Below are 17,615 nucleotides of genomic sequence, written 5' to 3'. Positions count from 1 at the left end.
ATTTAAGTTATGAAAAATAAAGTTGTTTGTACTTCCGCGAAATAACATCCACTGAATTTCAGTTTTTGATAGATGCGTCACTATCATGAACTAATGCAATCAGGTCCTGTAACATCACCTGTTGGAAAACTGCGAGAATTTATTCAACTATCTGATAATAGTTGTCTACTTTTATTTTGGTTTAATATTACTTTTATTTTATAGCAATACACTGTATTACTTGCGACCTCAAAAAGCTCCTGGCTTTGCTTATGCTTGGTTAGAGCTTGTCTCACATAGGGTATTTCTTGGGAGAGTGTTAGCTCTATCTGCTGCCCAAAAAGTAAGTTCCATTTTTTTGTGATTTCAAATTCAGTGGGAATTTTTTTAATTATTATTATTTGTATTTGAAAATATTCTATTCTGATTTATAGGGCATATAGCATTAAAAAAGATGCCTATTTAAATTTGATGTTAATGTTTGATATGCTTAAAATTTTGACATTGTGTATACTTGTTTAAATAAAAACAATTAAAAAGAGTTAAAACAACTCTGCAAACAGCTGTTTCGAGGTTATAACAGCAAACCCCGTCATGCAGAAAGAAAAATGGATCACTAAGTCAGACTGCAGACAAGTCCGTTCACTTGTCCATGTGTTCTCACATGTGTCAAGGAAAATCTGAACTTTCCAATGAGTTTTAATTTAATCAAAAAAGTTGGGAGAAATTATAAATTTTGTCAAACCTGAAAAGTTGCGAATTGAATTTGAAGCAAGCACTTGCCAAAGACTGTGTTATCAGAAAAAAAAGGATTAATTTCTAATGGTAAAATTCTGATTTTAAAATGTTTAATTGTTTCTTTTTGTGTATGGTTCATAGAAAATTATAATTTTTAGATTCATATAGAAAGCCACAAATGCAAAAAAGAAATCTGAAATTTCCCGTAATTTTTTGTAGAAAAGCTGGAAAAACTGAGGAATTTCATTATTTAATTTGAGTGGAACTGTATAAGTTATTTAATATAAATCAAGAGTATGATAACCTTTCAATATGACAGTCTTGAAATGTTTAGCATCTGTTTGGATATCTTTGTTCATTGCAATCTGTTTGAAAAGCACTCTGTACTTTCGTCATGAAGGGTTTTATGAGCATTTTCATTTTCAGAAAATGATTGCTGAGATGAGATTGAAAGTAAAATCACCCAAATACTGAATGAACCAATATTAGGTGGTGGAAGATGTTTAATTTCTTATTTGTATTATATCATAAAGTTATACTAAAAACTGTTTAATAATATATGTATCTGCTTTCCAATTGATCTTATTGATTTTGAGTTAACACATTTTTTCAATCTATATTCATTTTACAACTCTCTATATTAGGGTCATTCTTCAAAAAGTGTAACTTTTCTGTCACGCCTTTTGCAGAAAAAATGTTAAGAAACAATTCATTTAACAATGCTTTTTAATTTTATCAAAAATATATATTTAAACCTGCCATCAATTTTTGAATAATAATTATTTTATTATTTTTGGTTCACAATACGTGAATTCTCACCTCCGTGGCATGTCACACACTTTGTGTGACTGCGTTTTAATAACACAATAATTGTGTTTAGTTAAGAGTATATACTTATTTATTATTCCTTTCAGAAGTGTCTCAAATACTAATTGTTTAAGTATATTTAATTTTTAATAAAGTCATGTCACGCAATAAATTTGCATCTCCGTTACCTAAACACAAAATACCATTCCTCATTAACACGTGGCAGTAATGACATCAAATTCTATTTTCCCCATGTTACAAGATAGCTTCCTTGTTTATTTTCAGCTATAAAGAAGTTGTAAAATTGTTATTGAAAAACAAGAAGATGGATTTTGCTTTAAAAACTAAGTGTGGTTATTGTGACTTCTCACCTCCGTGAACGTTAATTTCTGGGATGTAAATTAATGTAAAAAAGAAGTAAACAGGTTTTCATATGCTTAACATGTACAGTAGGGTGGTCCAAAAAAGGCCCTTTTTAAAAAATTCCTGATTTTTATTGGTCCTACCCCCTCATTTGGTTCCATCTGAGTAAAAAATAATTATTGTGAAGTTTGAGTTCATAATTTTAACATTTAGAGGTAGCTCAACAGCCTCAAAGTTCCGCGTTTTACCATTTTATGCCATAAATGCAGATAGAAATAAAATTGATGCTAGGAAAAGTATATAATTTATTTAATTAAAATTGCCAGCATTTTGTAAGTTAAAAATAGTTACATAATAATAATTTTCAACAATTATGTATGATGACTTTCCTTAGTACGCATTACAAACTCTGCTTTTTACATCCGGGATAAGCTCGTCAATGTTCTGCGACAACTTGCAACAAGAATTGGAATTGTTCTTCATTGCGTGTCATTTTTCCATTTAACTCTTTTATAAGGGCTATACCCGTTTCAGCATTATCATTAACCACTGAAATTCCTTGAATAATCCTTTTTGCTTCTCTTAAAATCCTCCTGAAGCTCCCAGATTTCTGGATCTACGTGAATGAAGGTATCATGTAAACCCATGCTTTGAAAAAATGAAATTGACCCCTTTGTCACAAGTTCTTCAAATTTCACATCCATAAAATGTTTTAGCAAAATCTTAGAGCGCTTCACCACATTATTTTTCCCGTTTACTTCATTCATCGCCTTCACCATCTGACTTTTAATGCAGTGTGGCACTTAATTGGCAAAAAGGGTTAATGCCATGAGCTCTTCTGACAAATACCACAATTGATTGGTAAATTTCTGTATTGCAGTTTTGCTTATGTCTTCATCAATCTTTTTATACTTCAATAAAGAGTTCATTAAAATCGTTATACGGTGCATTTTGAGGCATAGAAGAAGTCATCCAAGCCTTTAAATACACACGTACAACAAATATGCATATTTTTTGCAATCCCTTTTCTTCTATTGACGTGATGATAAATTGACAGCTAAACATCCATATTTTGAAACAATATAAAATTTTGAACATCCCATCTAGCATGATGCATAGCCCCAGGTGCTACTAATTTGATACCATGTGGAGGAGCTTTACCAAGAAATATTATTATAGTTTAAGACATTCTCGATAATCATCTCTTGCTTGCATGCCATGTAGTAATCTTTCAGCAAATACTATTGTATCATCCTTTACATCTGTCACTTGTGCTAAAATGTCCTTATTGTTGATGCCTATGATGTATTTGTCTTTGTCTATGAATTCCCAGTAGGCCTGGAATCGTTTAAAAAGAAGTACGTCTGGTGCGGAAGAAAAACCGAAACATTTATTAAACACCGCACCAATAATCAATTCCATAATGTGTTGTCGACATTGAAAAATATAGCAACCTTTTCTTTAGTTTTTGCTCTAGCAAAACACAGGTACCCTTGCTTTCCCCAGTATTGACACTCGTTGTGTCAAAGCACATTGCAGAAACTTCGTCAGTTAGGCCCCAGTCCTGAAAAGCTCACCTTTATTTTTTTTTGTGTCATTGTACTTCTGTTTTTTTTTCCAAAAACTTCCATTGTTAATAAAGTTTTCCTAACTTGGGCTGACAGTTTTGAGGTCTCTCAATTGGTATTCTGGTTTTCTGCCAAAATTTTGTTATTTCTTCTATTGTATTTCTTGAAGATTCTATTACGGTTTTCTTTAATTCAATATGGCTATGAAGAAACATACCCAATGCCATACGAATTGAAAGTAGTTTACCACCTGTCAGCTTACTTATGGTTGAACTAAGAAGATAAACCTCTGATTTTGATCTAATTGATGTATTTTCCATGCTCAGTTATTTTAAAGTAAAGAAACATATTCATTTCAAAAATAAGTACAAACTGCCATTCCAACAGTGGTGAAATCAAAACCAAAACAATTAAGAATACATACATAAGCAACAACAAGTTGAAAATTTATTCGATTACGGCTGTTAAAGGAATAGATTTTATGTATTTACTTGTATTTACAAAAGTATTTTCATAATGGCTATTGTTAAGTCTTCATATAAAATAGCAATTTTATAAAGTAATTGGTTTCTTGTTAATAAAAGTAGCAATTGTATTTTACCTTAGTGAGGTCAATGGTCGTGTGTCGTTCGCGTTCTATTCAGCAATGATGGAAACTTTATCTGCGTTGAGCTACCTCTAAATATTATCGAAATGTTTTCAAATTTTGTCTGCTTTATTTTTTAATACATTGGAACAAAATCGGAGGGTAGGACTCAAAAAATTTTCACCTTCGAAATTTTGGACCACCCTAATGTACAGATTGTAGCAACAAAGAAATAAATATTTCACTGAAAAATGTATCCATAAAGTCTATATTAATGTAAAATTCCTCACCTCCATTTCAGACCTTATCAATGTCATTATTTCTGAGGTGAAAATAACTTATGGAGGGGAAATATATAAATTGTAGACATTCTACCAAAATTATAAATGGCCAGTATATTCTCAAATTTATTAAATACTATTTTTTAACACGTATTTGAACTAAAAGGATAACTACTAATTAAGCCACACTTTGATTAGAGAGTTTAATTTTAGGTTCCCACTAATCATTAAAATAGCTCATTGTTTGCACCAATCAACAAAATTACTACTTTGATATTAAATTGGCTTTGATTTTTAAACATTAAAAGTTTTTTCTTTTTTTTTATTTCCGTGAACAAGGTGTTATTTTTTTTATTTATGAGTAAAATAATTGGAACTTATCTGGGCCATTGTTTAGGTTACTTCTAGCAGGTAACACTTTCATATAAGAATGAAAAAAAAAAAAAGTTTCAAAATTGAAAAATATTTGCGTTCAAAAGTTACATTTTCTGGTGTGATGCAAAGATATCATTTCAGCAGTCAAATAGTCAATTTTTATTAATTTAAAAATGGGATTATTCTTCAATTTAACTTTTCTCGGTTTGCTTCCAAAAAAAATGAGACTAATTCTCTGTTTACTGTTTGCAAAGATGTTCCCGGTAAATGCTAGTTGGGAGGAAGGGATCAGTGCTGCATTTATGGTGAAAAAAATGAAAAAATATTTCTAGCTTGTCCAGTAGATGGATATGTTTTAGACTCTTGCTGCTACACCTACTGAACAAGCTAGAAAGAATTTTTCTCATTTTATTTCACCATAAATGCAGCACTGAACCATTCATCCTGCCTTCCCAATCCCACGGACTCTCCCCTATTCTTCTCAGAAGTTCTTTTACAAATAAATCATATTCTTGGTGATTTTTTTCGCTGTAAAAGGAGTTTTTGAAAAAGTTGTGCCTTAACCCATATGGGGATAATACCCTTAGTCACAAGTTTCACATTTGGAATGGAATTGAATAGGATAAAAAAAGTTGTGATCCCTATATGCGGATCTACACACAAAGAACAAATATGTTTCCGCATATCTAAATTATTAAAGATCTGGCACATCACTGCACTATATAGTGAGATTATAGCTACTCTCAACTAGTGCAATGTAAGATATTTGTCAATACAGTATACTTAAGTTGTTTTGAAAGGGTAACTTAACAAAATTCAAAATTGCAAAATCTGTGGTTATATAGCCTCATCTGTACCTATATGAAATATGGTGCATCAAATTTAAAAATTATCTTTTCTGTTTATCTTTTATATAGGGTTGGACAATGTATGCTCAACTTCTGATTAGTCTGTTCAAGTTTTTGGCTCCTTTTCTTCGAAATGTTGAGCTTGCTGCTCCAATTCAGTTACTGTACAAGGTACTGTCTGAAATAGTTATAAATAATTGAATTGTCTGAAATAGTTATAAATAATTTAATTCAATATGATTAGGTAAGAGTGTTTGTTAACTTTGATATTTGGATTTCAGGGAACTCTTAGAGTGCTATTGGTGCTACTTCATGACTTTCCTGAATTTCTCTGTGATTATCATTATGGATTTTGTGATGTTATTGCTCCCAATTGCATTCAAATGCGAAATCTTATTTTAAGTGCTTTTCCGAGAAATATGAGGTTGCCTGATCCTTTTACTCCTAATCTCAAAGTTGATTTATTACCAGAAATCACACAAGCCCCAAGAATTCTTGCCAATTTTAACAATCTGATCACACCAGCAACTTTTAAAAAGGTATGTAATAGATGTATCATAATCATGTGAGTTTTGTATTTATTTTTTGTGCCTTCAATATTCCTCTATTTGCTTCTGAATAATAACTACTTGGGAATGTGTATCCTTTTTTGTGGCATAATAGAACACTAACAGAAAAAAAATGTAATTACAATATCAAAAATGAGTGAAGCAAAATATTCGATAAAAGTTTTGAGGGGAAAAAGAAACAAAAATGAAGAACATACCAATTGCTGTTTACCAGAAATTAAAATCACAGATAATAATAGCCAAATCTCCATGGACAAAAAACTGAATCCATAGTGCAAGTGCTGGGCCATTAGGGAAAATAAACAAAAAAAAAAAAAAAAAAAAAATTTCAGAGTTGCAAATGAAATGTTTAGATTTGTTGAGAAAAAATTGATAATCAGTAAAGAGTTTTAAATCATACTTGTTTTAAAAAAGAATAAAGTTTTTTTACAAAATTTCATTTGTAAGAACATTTTTTTCATCTCTTTAAAGCTCTATCAATTTGTCTGAAATCAAGACATCAGTAATAATAATAATAAAAAAAAACAGCTTCTGAATCATTCACAGTAACACATGCTCTGATAAGATGACAGGATTTTTTTCAGAAAAAATCTTCTTTTTAAAATGCGGACATAAAAATAAGAGCTTGGATAATCCTGTATAAGAAATGGAATATTCATCTCATTTGCACGATTATTAACTTCAATATGTGTCGATAGTTGTGAATTTCTTTAGTTATTTCATTTAGTTTTCAATAAAAACTTCTTAAAACATACTTTTTTATGAGCATATTAAAAACACAGAAATGTTCTGTCGGATCCATGCAAAAAAATTAGATGTCATTCAGAAAAACATTATACTTCTTAGTGTGCAAAGTGCACATATAGTTTCTGAGGATTGATTCTATTATGCAAAATTTTTAAAGTTTGAAAAAGTTACTGAAGCAGAATTTTCCTTTTGTCTTTTTTTAATTTGTGCATTTTATCATAAATGTCCAATTCATAATCTTTTTTTATATCCTTAGCAAAAATTGAAATTTTCTCTTTCAAAGTGTTAAATATTTATTTGAAAAATGCCGAAAAGTATTTAATTCCGTGCATAGAAACAAATAACTCAGAACATAGTAAAAAATAGAATTCAAATTTCATGTCACTGTACTGAAAATTTTGTTTTGTTCAAGATTTTGGAGTTGTATTTAGTGTACTAATAATAAGTCAATGTTTTAATGAAACTAGACATGGTTGGATACTTTATAGAATGCAAGAATACCAAAAATGATTAGAAATAATCAAATCACAGTGTTGCATTTTCTCCCAGTAGTTGAGCTCTCCAATATTCTTCCCACCACTTATTTGAACATTAAATAGGTAAATATTGTTTCTTGTTTCAGGATTTGGATTCTTACATAAAAACAAGAGCTCCTGTTACTTTCCTCTCAGAATTAAGAACAAGCCTTCAAGTAAGTTGTTGTGACCTAAAGATGTCTTGAATTTGCGAATTTTTACTTTCTTCTATATCTAATGTATAGAAGAAAGTAATGGATTCTTTAACATTTTCTAATTTTGGCACATTTGCTCATTTTGCGGTTTGCAGAGTCCATTTTGATAATTTTTGGAAAATGTCTGCCTGCCTGTCTATGTGTGTGACCAGATTTTGGGGGCAGCTCTAAAACAAAAACTATGGAATGAAATTTAACCAAATTTTGTACACATATGTACCTTGTGTGAATTTGTGCCAATTCCTCCTAGGAGGGTGAAGCAATGAAGCGTTTTCTCTGTTATGCATGCCTGTTATGTCTCAGTGAGTAACGTGGGGAATCAAAGAAAATTTGGTACATATTTTGACCCTACAGAGTACTAATTCAATTTTTATGCCAAAAACTCAAAAAGAGGGTTGAACATTCAAATGTGTTTTCTTATTTAAAAATTATTTAAAACGCACAACAGAATCAAACTGGATTGAATAATAATTTTTATAGAAGTGCAGTATAGCCTCGATTTAACAATTGTCGAAGGACTGGAAAAAGGTATCGTTAAATCGAGGAGCATAGACACTTAACACAGTCTAAGCCAAACCATTAAACTGTATCTTTAAATTGAGGAAATCATTAAATCGGAGTTATACTGTAAATTAAAGAATGAAGCACAATAATTTAAGGAAAATTTAAAATTGCAAAAGCTTAAGAGTGAAAACGCTATTAAGTTTTCTTAAATTTTACAAAAAAAAAAAAAGAAGAAATGAGCTATTGCATCTTGTATTGTTAAATGTGTATGATGTTGTGGTCAGGAAAAAGTTCTTGTCAGAGTAAAACTGAATATCTCCCCCCCCCCCAGAGGTGCTTGTAAAAGCCTTTAAATGTACATTGTAACAATTTGCGAGATTTATTACTTTAAATAATATGCAATTCAACAGTTATGATCTCTTTAAAAGCATGTTTGTATCTGCAGCATAATTAATTCATTTGATATTGATTAAATAATTACATCAGTTGTTGTATCACAATTGTATTTTTTAGTAACTTGAAAATTATATTTAAGCATAAAGGAGAGAGGAATTAAAAAGGAGAGGCAACTTAACCAGCATTTCTTATTCAAAAAATGCTGGTTAAATTGCTCAGTGTGAAGTTTTGAGTTGATCAGATCTAGTCTAGAAGTTTTATTTTTATATTTCTGCAATAACAACATAAGATTTAATTTTTTTTAATGCATTAGCATCCCTTTTTCAGAATTAGCAACTTGTGGAATTCTTTTTTACAATGTATGAATTTTGATTGATTCACATTCAGTAATATTTTCACTTGAACATTTTTGAAGTAAAAACAAACCTTATTAAAATTCTATTTGCAAGATTTGTCATTTGAAATTAAGTCCAGGACAAGGACGCATACTAGGGAGGGGTGATCGCTCCTCCTTTGAGGGATCCCGCACAGGCAATATTTCCGAATTAAATGTCTAAAATGCAAGTGTATTAGGCCTTTTTTGATGATGTTAAGTAAAGGAATTGGGTTCGAATTTCCCTCCCGGAAACTTTTCGGGTTGAAGTTTCAAAAAGGCAATTTCATACTATCTTTAGCAATGTTAGGAGAAGTTTAGACTGCCTTCCCCCCAACATTTTGCAGAATAGACTTTTCGGGTGAAGCTCAGTGGTCAGTGGCACTTCCATGTCACAGGTCCAGGTTCTATCCCCGGGTCAAGCATGGTCGACTCATCCATTCACCCCTTCAATGGGTGGATAAAATGAGTACCAAGCGTTCTTAGGAACTTAACCCTGGGGTTCTGCTTTTGACTGGCCACCTAACTGGAATATCTGCCAAGCACCCCAGACCCCTGGGTCAGGGAGATTGAGCTGGGCACAGTTGGCCTTGGCCCCCATGGGCTGTGGTGCCACTGGGTTTGGTTTAAGACAGCTTGGGTAGTGTTGAGGGAAAGAATGGGTTCAGTGACTATCCTCTGGTACTTTTTCAAAAAAAAAGTTTCAAAAAGCATATTTTTAAAAAACCTGCGATGATATTAGGGGAGGATCTTTGAAACATTCCTCTAAAATTATTACGAAATTGAGCTCTAAAACACAATTTTAGATTACCTCTTTCAACAGGAAAGAAAAGGGAAAATTTTGGGAACCTTCTTGGCTAAAGCTCTATACTTCAGTTGTTTGAGATAAAAATTTTGTGGCATCCCCCCCCCCCCCCACCAAGCAAGTAAAGTACAAAACTTTACCCTTTGCTCAGTTTATAAAATTGATATTAGCTCATGGAGGGATAATCTAATGCTTCAAACAACTTTAAATGCTCAGTACAAAAATTATTTACTAGTGTTTACTAAAAATGTTCCAAATTTTCAGTTGTTGGGAATAAGAGAAGGAAAACTTTTTTTGGTTCTGATGTATTCAATAACTGAACAAAATTTCTCTATAGAACGTTATACTAATTTTTAATAAAGTGTATGACTGTTCAAAGGAAATTGCACTAATGTTCAACTTCTTAGTTGGTTGCTATGGCTTGGTGAAAATTGAAAGATCTGTTTTCTTTTTTCTCTTTTTAGGTTTCAAATGAGCCTGGAGTGCGATACAACATCCCACTGATAAATGCTCTTGTTCTTTACGTTGGGACGCAGGCAATAAGTTATATCCAAAGTAAAGGTTCAACGCCTAATATGAGTACCATTACCCATTCATCACACATGGACATTTTTCAAAATTTAGCTGTTGATTCTGATACTGAAGGTGATATTATTTACTAATTTAATTTAAAATACTAATTTTATTTTTTGGTATTGAAGTATTTATGTTTTGTAATTACTTTTCAGGGAGGTATTTATTTTTAAATGCAATTGCAAACCAACTGAGGTATCCAAATAGCCATACTCATTATTTCAGCTGTACGCTACTATATTTGTTTGCTGAAGCTAATACAGAAGCCATTCAAGAGCAAATCACAAGGTGAGATATTTTTGTTTTTGTTATGAACTTATAATATGATAGGATCTGTAATTATTAACTGGTAATTAAAAATGAATAAAATTCCTACATTCTGAAGTGGAGAGACACCAAATACCATTTTAATCTTGAGCCTTCTGCTCTTTCTCCCTCTACATGAACACAATCGATTCCTATATCCATAAGAATACCTAAATCGCCTGCTATGCAGAAGATATTGCCATTTGGTGTAGAAATCAAGATCTCAATGCCTCCCAGAAATGTCGGAATCTTAGTCTCAAAGGCAGTGCAACATGGGCTGCAGATCTCAAACTTTGCTATTAACCCCAATAAGTCTGACTACTGTGTTTTTTAAACTGATCGGAAAAATCGTGGAACCTTCCAACCAGTCTTAAGAATTGAGGACTCATTTATTGAGCGCGTTGAAAATCCCAAATTCCTGTGAGTGATTCTAGATCCAGAATTGAGATTTACAAAACATATGAAAATCACAGCAAATAAAGGTCTAAAGAAATTAAACATCCTCCGCAAACTCTGTGGCACAAACTGGGGATCAAGATCATCATTAAAAAGTACCTACTGCACTGTCATCAGGCCGGTACTTGAGTATTACTCCCCCTTTTGGGCAAATGTGTCCGAATCTGCCAAAGACACTTTAGACTTAGTCCAATATAGAGCATCCAAAATCATCATTGGTGCAGTGTCATCTGCTAATAACACCAAGGTTGAACTCGAAAGTTGTCTTGTTTCCCTCGAGAACAGACAGAAACTTGCTACTGTCTGTAAGTTCACAAATAAAATCAGAAGCCACAATAAAGATCACATTGCTTACAGAGCTTTCGACGCTTGGACAGGCTCATCAAGGCTTCAGAGATCATAAACGCTGCAGTTAGATAGGGATATCAGAGGGGCCATTCATTTTGCCCATTCTTACCTGGACATAACTCAAGAACCACTCTTTCCTTTAAGACCCCCTAAGAGTACTAAAATCATACTCTGCTTGAACCATGCTCTAAGAAAGAACCAACTGAAATCTTATTACAGAAAGGCAAGACACTGTTTATTCACTTGCTAAAGAAAACAGTGTATTAATCTACACAAATGGTTCCTCTGACATGAACTAATAGAGGTGGCGCAGGCATATCCATCATTTATCCCTCAGGAAATGTCAAACTTAAAATACCCACTATCCAAATCGCCTCAAACTTCACTAGCAAACTCATTGCTATTAAAGTGGCTCTTTCTTATTGTCTTACTTGCCCTACTACTAAAGACTAAATGGAAGAAATTGTGATTTTTTTCCGACTCAAAATCAGCACTTGAGGCTATACGTAACCATGACAAGACTGATGTAAGAAATTAATTTTTTTTTTACTCACTCAAGATAATTTGTGTTCTCCAGTGGATCCACGCTCATGTCGGAATCGAGTGAAATGAGTATGCAGATGCCCTTGCAAAGGAAGCACATGACCAAGATCAACCTCTAACAGCCACCTTCACAGACGTGTATGCTGTTACCAAGCGAAGGATCTACGATCAGCTTTTCAGCAAGGCAACAATCCCTGAACTTCACTGTCCAAGAAACCTCTCTTCTACAATAGCTAGGCTACGCACTGGACATTTCAAGGACAGGAAGATATTAGCAACAAATAATAAATCCTATCCCATCTGCAAGCACTGTTCCTATTTACAACTCACCCCTGATCATGTTTTTAATTGTCAGGCCATTATTTGCTCCTTCCTCCAACTTGGAGCACCACCAATTGAAACCCTGTACAGCCATCTGGCTCCAGAATTGGCAGATCTTGTTATCAAGGCTTTTAGAGGCATCCAAACCTTTCACACTCTGCATGTCATTGGACATGACAACAACAATGTATTGTGTCGTAACATAAAAGTAAAATTGAAAAGCAACAAAATTTGAATTTAATGTCTGCATTTTCTCTTCATTGAAATTGTTTTGAATGTGATAAAATTAATAAGTAACAGAGTTAATTTTGCATTGTGGTACTACTATATTGTAACTTTCATTCAGTGTATTAAAAAAATGTTTGTTTATGAACATTTTGTATTGTTATCAAACATTAGTTTACTATTCTGTTTGTCTGACTAATATTTAGTTTACAGAATACCAACTGAATAGTTGGTGCTTCTCTATTCTAAAGTTTTATTTTCATTTCAAAACTTAAAAATAATGTTGGATAATTAAAGATTTTCTCTCTATTTGTAGGGTTCTATTAGAACGACTGATTGTAAATAGACCTCATCCATGGGGTTTGTTAATAACTTTTATTGAATTGATTAAAAATCAAACTTTTAAATTTTGGAATCATGAATTTGTTAGATGTGCACCTGAAATTGAAAAGTAAGTACCTTTACTTAGCTCTGTAGTTTTTTTTTTATTTGCTATAAAACTCCCTTTGTTTTCATGATGCTACATATGATTCATTAAATTGCAATATTATATATTTTTAATTTTTTTCAACAAAATTTTATGTTTATGATATTGTACATGAAATACACCGCCAGCTCTGTCATTCCAGCCAAGGACTGCAGTTTCGTGCTTATTAGCACAGGGACAGTAAGCGGATGACTTATTATCAGCCGCTTATTCTAATGAAATCACTGAGATAGGAGAATTAGTATATAATCTATGTATAAAAGCTTTGCAAGTGTACTATGTGTTAAAAATCTTACTGGTTAATTGTTCACTGAAAGCAGTTGCCAGTTGTCTCATGGGTGAAAGTTACCACTAGTGATTGCAATACCAGTATATCGAATACCAGTATTCGGAGCTATTTTGCAATTTCTGTTTTTGACTGTTTTAGAGGGCATAAAGAAACGAAAAGTTTGAACAAAGTGTCTCAAGGTGGTACTCCTTTCTGAAATATTTCAAAAACCATCAAAGCAATCATTTTTCTTTTTTTCCACAAAAATATAATTAATCATGAAGCACCCTATGTTACTGGTGACTTCGCATAACACACCTTTAGTTGCAAACCTTCCCGAATTATTTATATTTAAAGTTACGATCACACATATAATTCAGATTTCGAATGAAATTAAGCATACCTATGATTTAGCATTAGTATCTGCTTTAAACAAATAAAACACAAACTCCAATTTATATGTCTGGGGTAAACTCAGAAAGTACCAGGCTGATTTCGTTAAAATTTTAAGTTTTCCTAGGTTAGGGCTGGGAAGGTTTATAGACCTTTTCGAAAAAAAGTCAATGAATAATTCTTTTTTTTATTCGAAATTGACGTTTCAGACCCAAAAACAGATCTTTCTACCTGGGGCGGACTGGGTCCCCTGAGAGGGGAGCCAACCTTGACTCCCAAACCTGAAGGGTGCAAAAAAAAGGTGCACAGATTTGAGGGTGCAAAAAGGAACGGGTGCACAGGTTTGAGAGGCAAAGAAAAAAAGGGGAGGGAAACGGGGGCAGTCAGTTTTGAGAGCGCAAAAAACGAAAAAAAAAGAGGCTCAGGATCAAGGGAGCGAAAAAACCACAGGCGCATAAGGTTTTTGGAAACATGTGGAGGCGCACTCACGGAGTTAGTAAAGGCAATGACAAGTTGCAGGGGCGGACTAGAACATCCTCTGTAGGCCTTCTTTTTTTTGGGGGAGGGGGGTTTGCGCCCTCAAACCTGTGCTCTTTTTTTTTCACACTAAAAACCTTTGCGATCTTGAACCTCGCCTCTTTCGTTTTTTTGGTGCCTCGAACCTATGCGCCTTTTGTCATATATTTTTTTGCTCCCTCGAACCAGTGCACCTTCGTTTCATGCTGCGCCCTCAAACTTGTGCACCCTCGGGTTTTTTTTCCTCCCTCAAACCTATGCGCCTCCTTTTTTATTTTGGGCCTAATTAAGATGACAAATTTTCGTAGCCATGGCTAGAAATCGTTTACGTTCATTCAAGGTTTAACTTCTTAACTTAAGCGTAAAACTTAACTTCACGAACTCCACCTTCCACTGGCCTCCACAAGCGAGAACAGTGGTGGTATCCCCTACACACGCACACATGCTTATACACATACACACACGCCTACCTTTACACACACATGCCTACACACACGCGTCCCTGCACACACACTCGTGAATCCTGATTGCGATAAACATAATTTGAATTCAAGACGTAAAAATTTTATTTTATTTGTGTCCTGGAACGCATGCGCCTTCGTTTTTTTTTTCCCTTTTTTTACGCCCTCCAACCACCTGTGCATATACAAGGGTTTTTTTTGTGCCCTTTGGTAGTCAAGGTTGGCGCCCTCTTGGTGGACCCAGTCCGCCTCTGACTGCTTGTCGATCTTTGTGATTTAAAATCCTCTCCAACGAGGTTGAACGCTGCTCTCTTTCTTGTCTTACTATGTCAGCTCCAATGATAAATGATCTGCATGCCAGTGTAGAGTGTGCACGAATCCAGTATTTTGTGCTCGTTGCTCAATGAGAAATTTTTTGGGACAATTTAGAACTGAAGAGTAAAAAAAAAAGTTTTTGAACTGTTGATTTTGTGACACAAAATTTGCCATCCTAATAAAGCGCCGCGCCGTGGATGGAAAATTTGGATTTTAATGCAGTGTCACAAAATTTGCCGCCCCTAGCAAAGGGGGCCCGGGTCAAGTGCCCCCTTTGCCCCCCCCCCCTAAGCTATGCCACTGAGACCAAGGTAGATAATGAACTAAAATTGTAATTAGACAATATTATCCTGCTTTTATGTACTTTTTTAAAGTGTCAGATCAGGGAAAATGAATATAGAAACTAGGTATGTTTTTCGGGAATGGGTATTGTGTATGCACGAAGAGATGCACAGTGCAAGGGTGAATTGGTGCCGGAATGCCAATGAGGTACTGCTTTTCAGGAGAAAAATATTTCCTTTTCACATTAAACTTGTCACAACTTCGGATTCAATTATTTCTTATTGGCATTCTGGTACTGAAAAATTTGCAAAATCACACCTGGTATGGCAATACATTCTTTCAAATCTTTTTACTTTATGTGATAAATCATGTTTGTGCTTTTATTGTAAAGTAATCTCGTTGGGCACATTTCTTGTATTTTTTTAAATAATTATATTGAAATCATTTACAGCATTATTTTTACTAGTATTTACTATAAAATTATAATGAATACTGCAGAATATTTTATGCCATGCATTAAAATCATTAAATGCTTCATTATTCAAAGCATTAACAACACTTAAAATGATAATCGCTGTAGTTATTATGCCTTATATTCGACTTAGACCGGGCTCGTGTGGGCTTTATAATGTTATACTCACAATTTTAGTTCAATCCTTTTTAAAAAAATTATAAAGAAATGCTTACAGATTCTATAGTCTGACTGTAAAATAAAGACTAATTAATTAACAGTAAAAGACAGACAATGCAAAAAGTGTGGAATTGCTCGATTCTCAAATTTTCCCAACAGTCGCGATCTGGTGTTCATTTTTTAAAGAAAGTGCAATATTGCTACAGCACAAAACTTTATTGATAGTAATTCAAAATAAAAGTTACTGGCAACAAAAATCGTTACAGCTAAATCAAATCCTCAATAAAAAATTCTGATCTTGGAAATTAACCCTTTTTTGTCCAAATAAATAAAAATCTGACATTTTTTAACGTAAGAATGTTTAACACATTTTAGTTTTCTTCTTTTTATTCATACATATTCAAAATTGCAGCAAAACATTCACGATTTTTGTGGAAAGTAAGGGGCTCGACTTATACCCAAGTTTTCTATTTTTCCTCCTTCAGTTGACTTATACTTGAGATCAACTTATATGCGTATATGTACAGTATTTACATTTTAATGACATCTTCTGATATTTCTTTTGCATTCTTAATGCTTCAGATTCATGTTCTTTAACATTATTTGCTGTTTTGTGAAATTCTTTTGCATTTATGTTTTCTGCATTTACCGTTAGGATATCTCAGCAAAAAAAGATAAAACCCATTTTTAAGTGCGTTAAAAGTATAATTGTACCTGCAGCTTTAGAGTCAATGTTTGAAATTAAAAAAAAAAAAATAATAATAATCAATAACCATTCCAGTGAAGTAATGAATCTGTTAAAAGGTTTTTTCCCAGTTTTGGAGAAGAACATTATTTGAAAGTAATTTCTCTTTATTGCCTAAAGTTCAATAGTAATATTGCTTTTCCAATTCCTTCAACTGGACAGCTGGATCCGTCGAATGATGTTCTAAGCTGGAGCTTTGTGCTGGACGGAAGTTTTCAAAAAGTTTTTGGTTGTAGCAGCAATGGTGAGTTAATGCCGAGTGCAAGATCCGAGCTGTCTTCTCGTTTTCTTCTATGACATTAGCATTACTGAGAAAATAGGGTTCCCTCACCGGTTTTCACTTAAAACATTTGGCACTAGTTCTCTGCAGCAACTGCATTTTACTTTGGTCATCATTTCTTATTTCAGAGTGAAAAAAAAATCTATATGTTTAATTTGTATAGCCTATCAAAAAGCTATTGTGATAAAATTTATTACAAGTATGGTTGGATTGTTGCATTTGATACTCTGCATTTTCGATTTAATTAGAAGGCACCTAAAAAAGTATTTAAAGCTGTTTTGGATTTCTAAAGCAAGGCTCAGCTACTTAAATAATGTTCAATCAAACACACAATACACTGCCGAATGCTGCATATATTGCTAGATGTTGATGCTTAGAGGAATTTTTCATGCCATTACTTTGAGTGATTGAGATTCCTCTAGTTGCGTTAATGGTAACTTTGTTGGTGGACTTGGTAAACCCTCTCTGCAGAAAGAAGAAAAGAGTTATTTATTCAAGCCAACAAGAAAATGCCATTTTTTAGTGAGAATTTTTCATCAAGTTTTTTCATAAAATACAGAATCTAGATTAATTATAAAAGTGTGACAAGGATATTTCTGCACTATAATTCGCAATTTAAATTATAATTAATAGAATGGAATATATTTCAGTTGATGGGAAATTTTTATGTGTGTGCATGTTAAATGCAAAACACTTTTTTTTTTGCTTTTCTTTACTTAAAAATTAGAATTGCAGGAAGTAATTAACTGAAGAATTAACTACACTTCAAAGCGACTTTCAAAACACTCGCCAAATT

The 17,615-nt window shown here is 33.1% G+C and overlaps 1 protein-coding gene across 1 annotated transcript in view; it reads left to right on the top strand.

Moving 5' to 3' along the window:
- LOC129225121 (CCR4-NOT transcription complex subunit 1-like) overlaps window positions 1-17,615 on the top strand; it is a gene marked incomplete in the record, with an annotated part of 91,796 nt that overhangs the window by 72,908 nt on the left and 1,273 nt on the right. The window contains 7 exon segments of the mRNA XM_054859682.1: window positions 205-322; window positions 5,615-5,716; window positions 5,827-6,084; window positions 7,484-7,552; window positions 10,134-10,314; window positions 10,398-10,530; window positions 12,758-12,892. Of these exon segments, the coding sequence (XP_054715657.1) occupies window positions 205-322; window positions 5,615-5,716; window positions 5,827-6,084; window positions 7,484-7,552; window positions 10,134-10,314; window positions 10,398-10,530; window positions 12,758-12,892 (996 nt within the window).

This window comes from Uloborus diversus, chromosome 6 (genome assembly GCF_026930045.1).
Source record: "Uloborus diversus isolate 005 chromosome 6, Udiv.v.3.1, whole genome shotgun sequence".
Taxonomy (NCBI): domain Eukaryota; kingdom Metazoa; phylum Arthropoda; class Arachnida; order Araneae; family Uloboridae; genus Uloborus; species Uloborus diversus.
The sequence above is the reverse complement of the archived record's forward strand: the minus strand, read 5'-3'. Positions and strand labels throughout refer to the sequence as shown.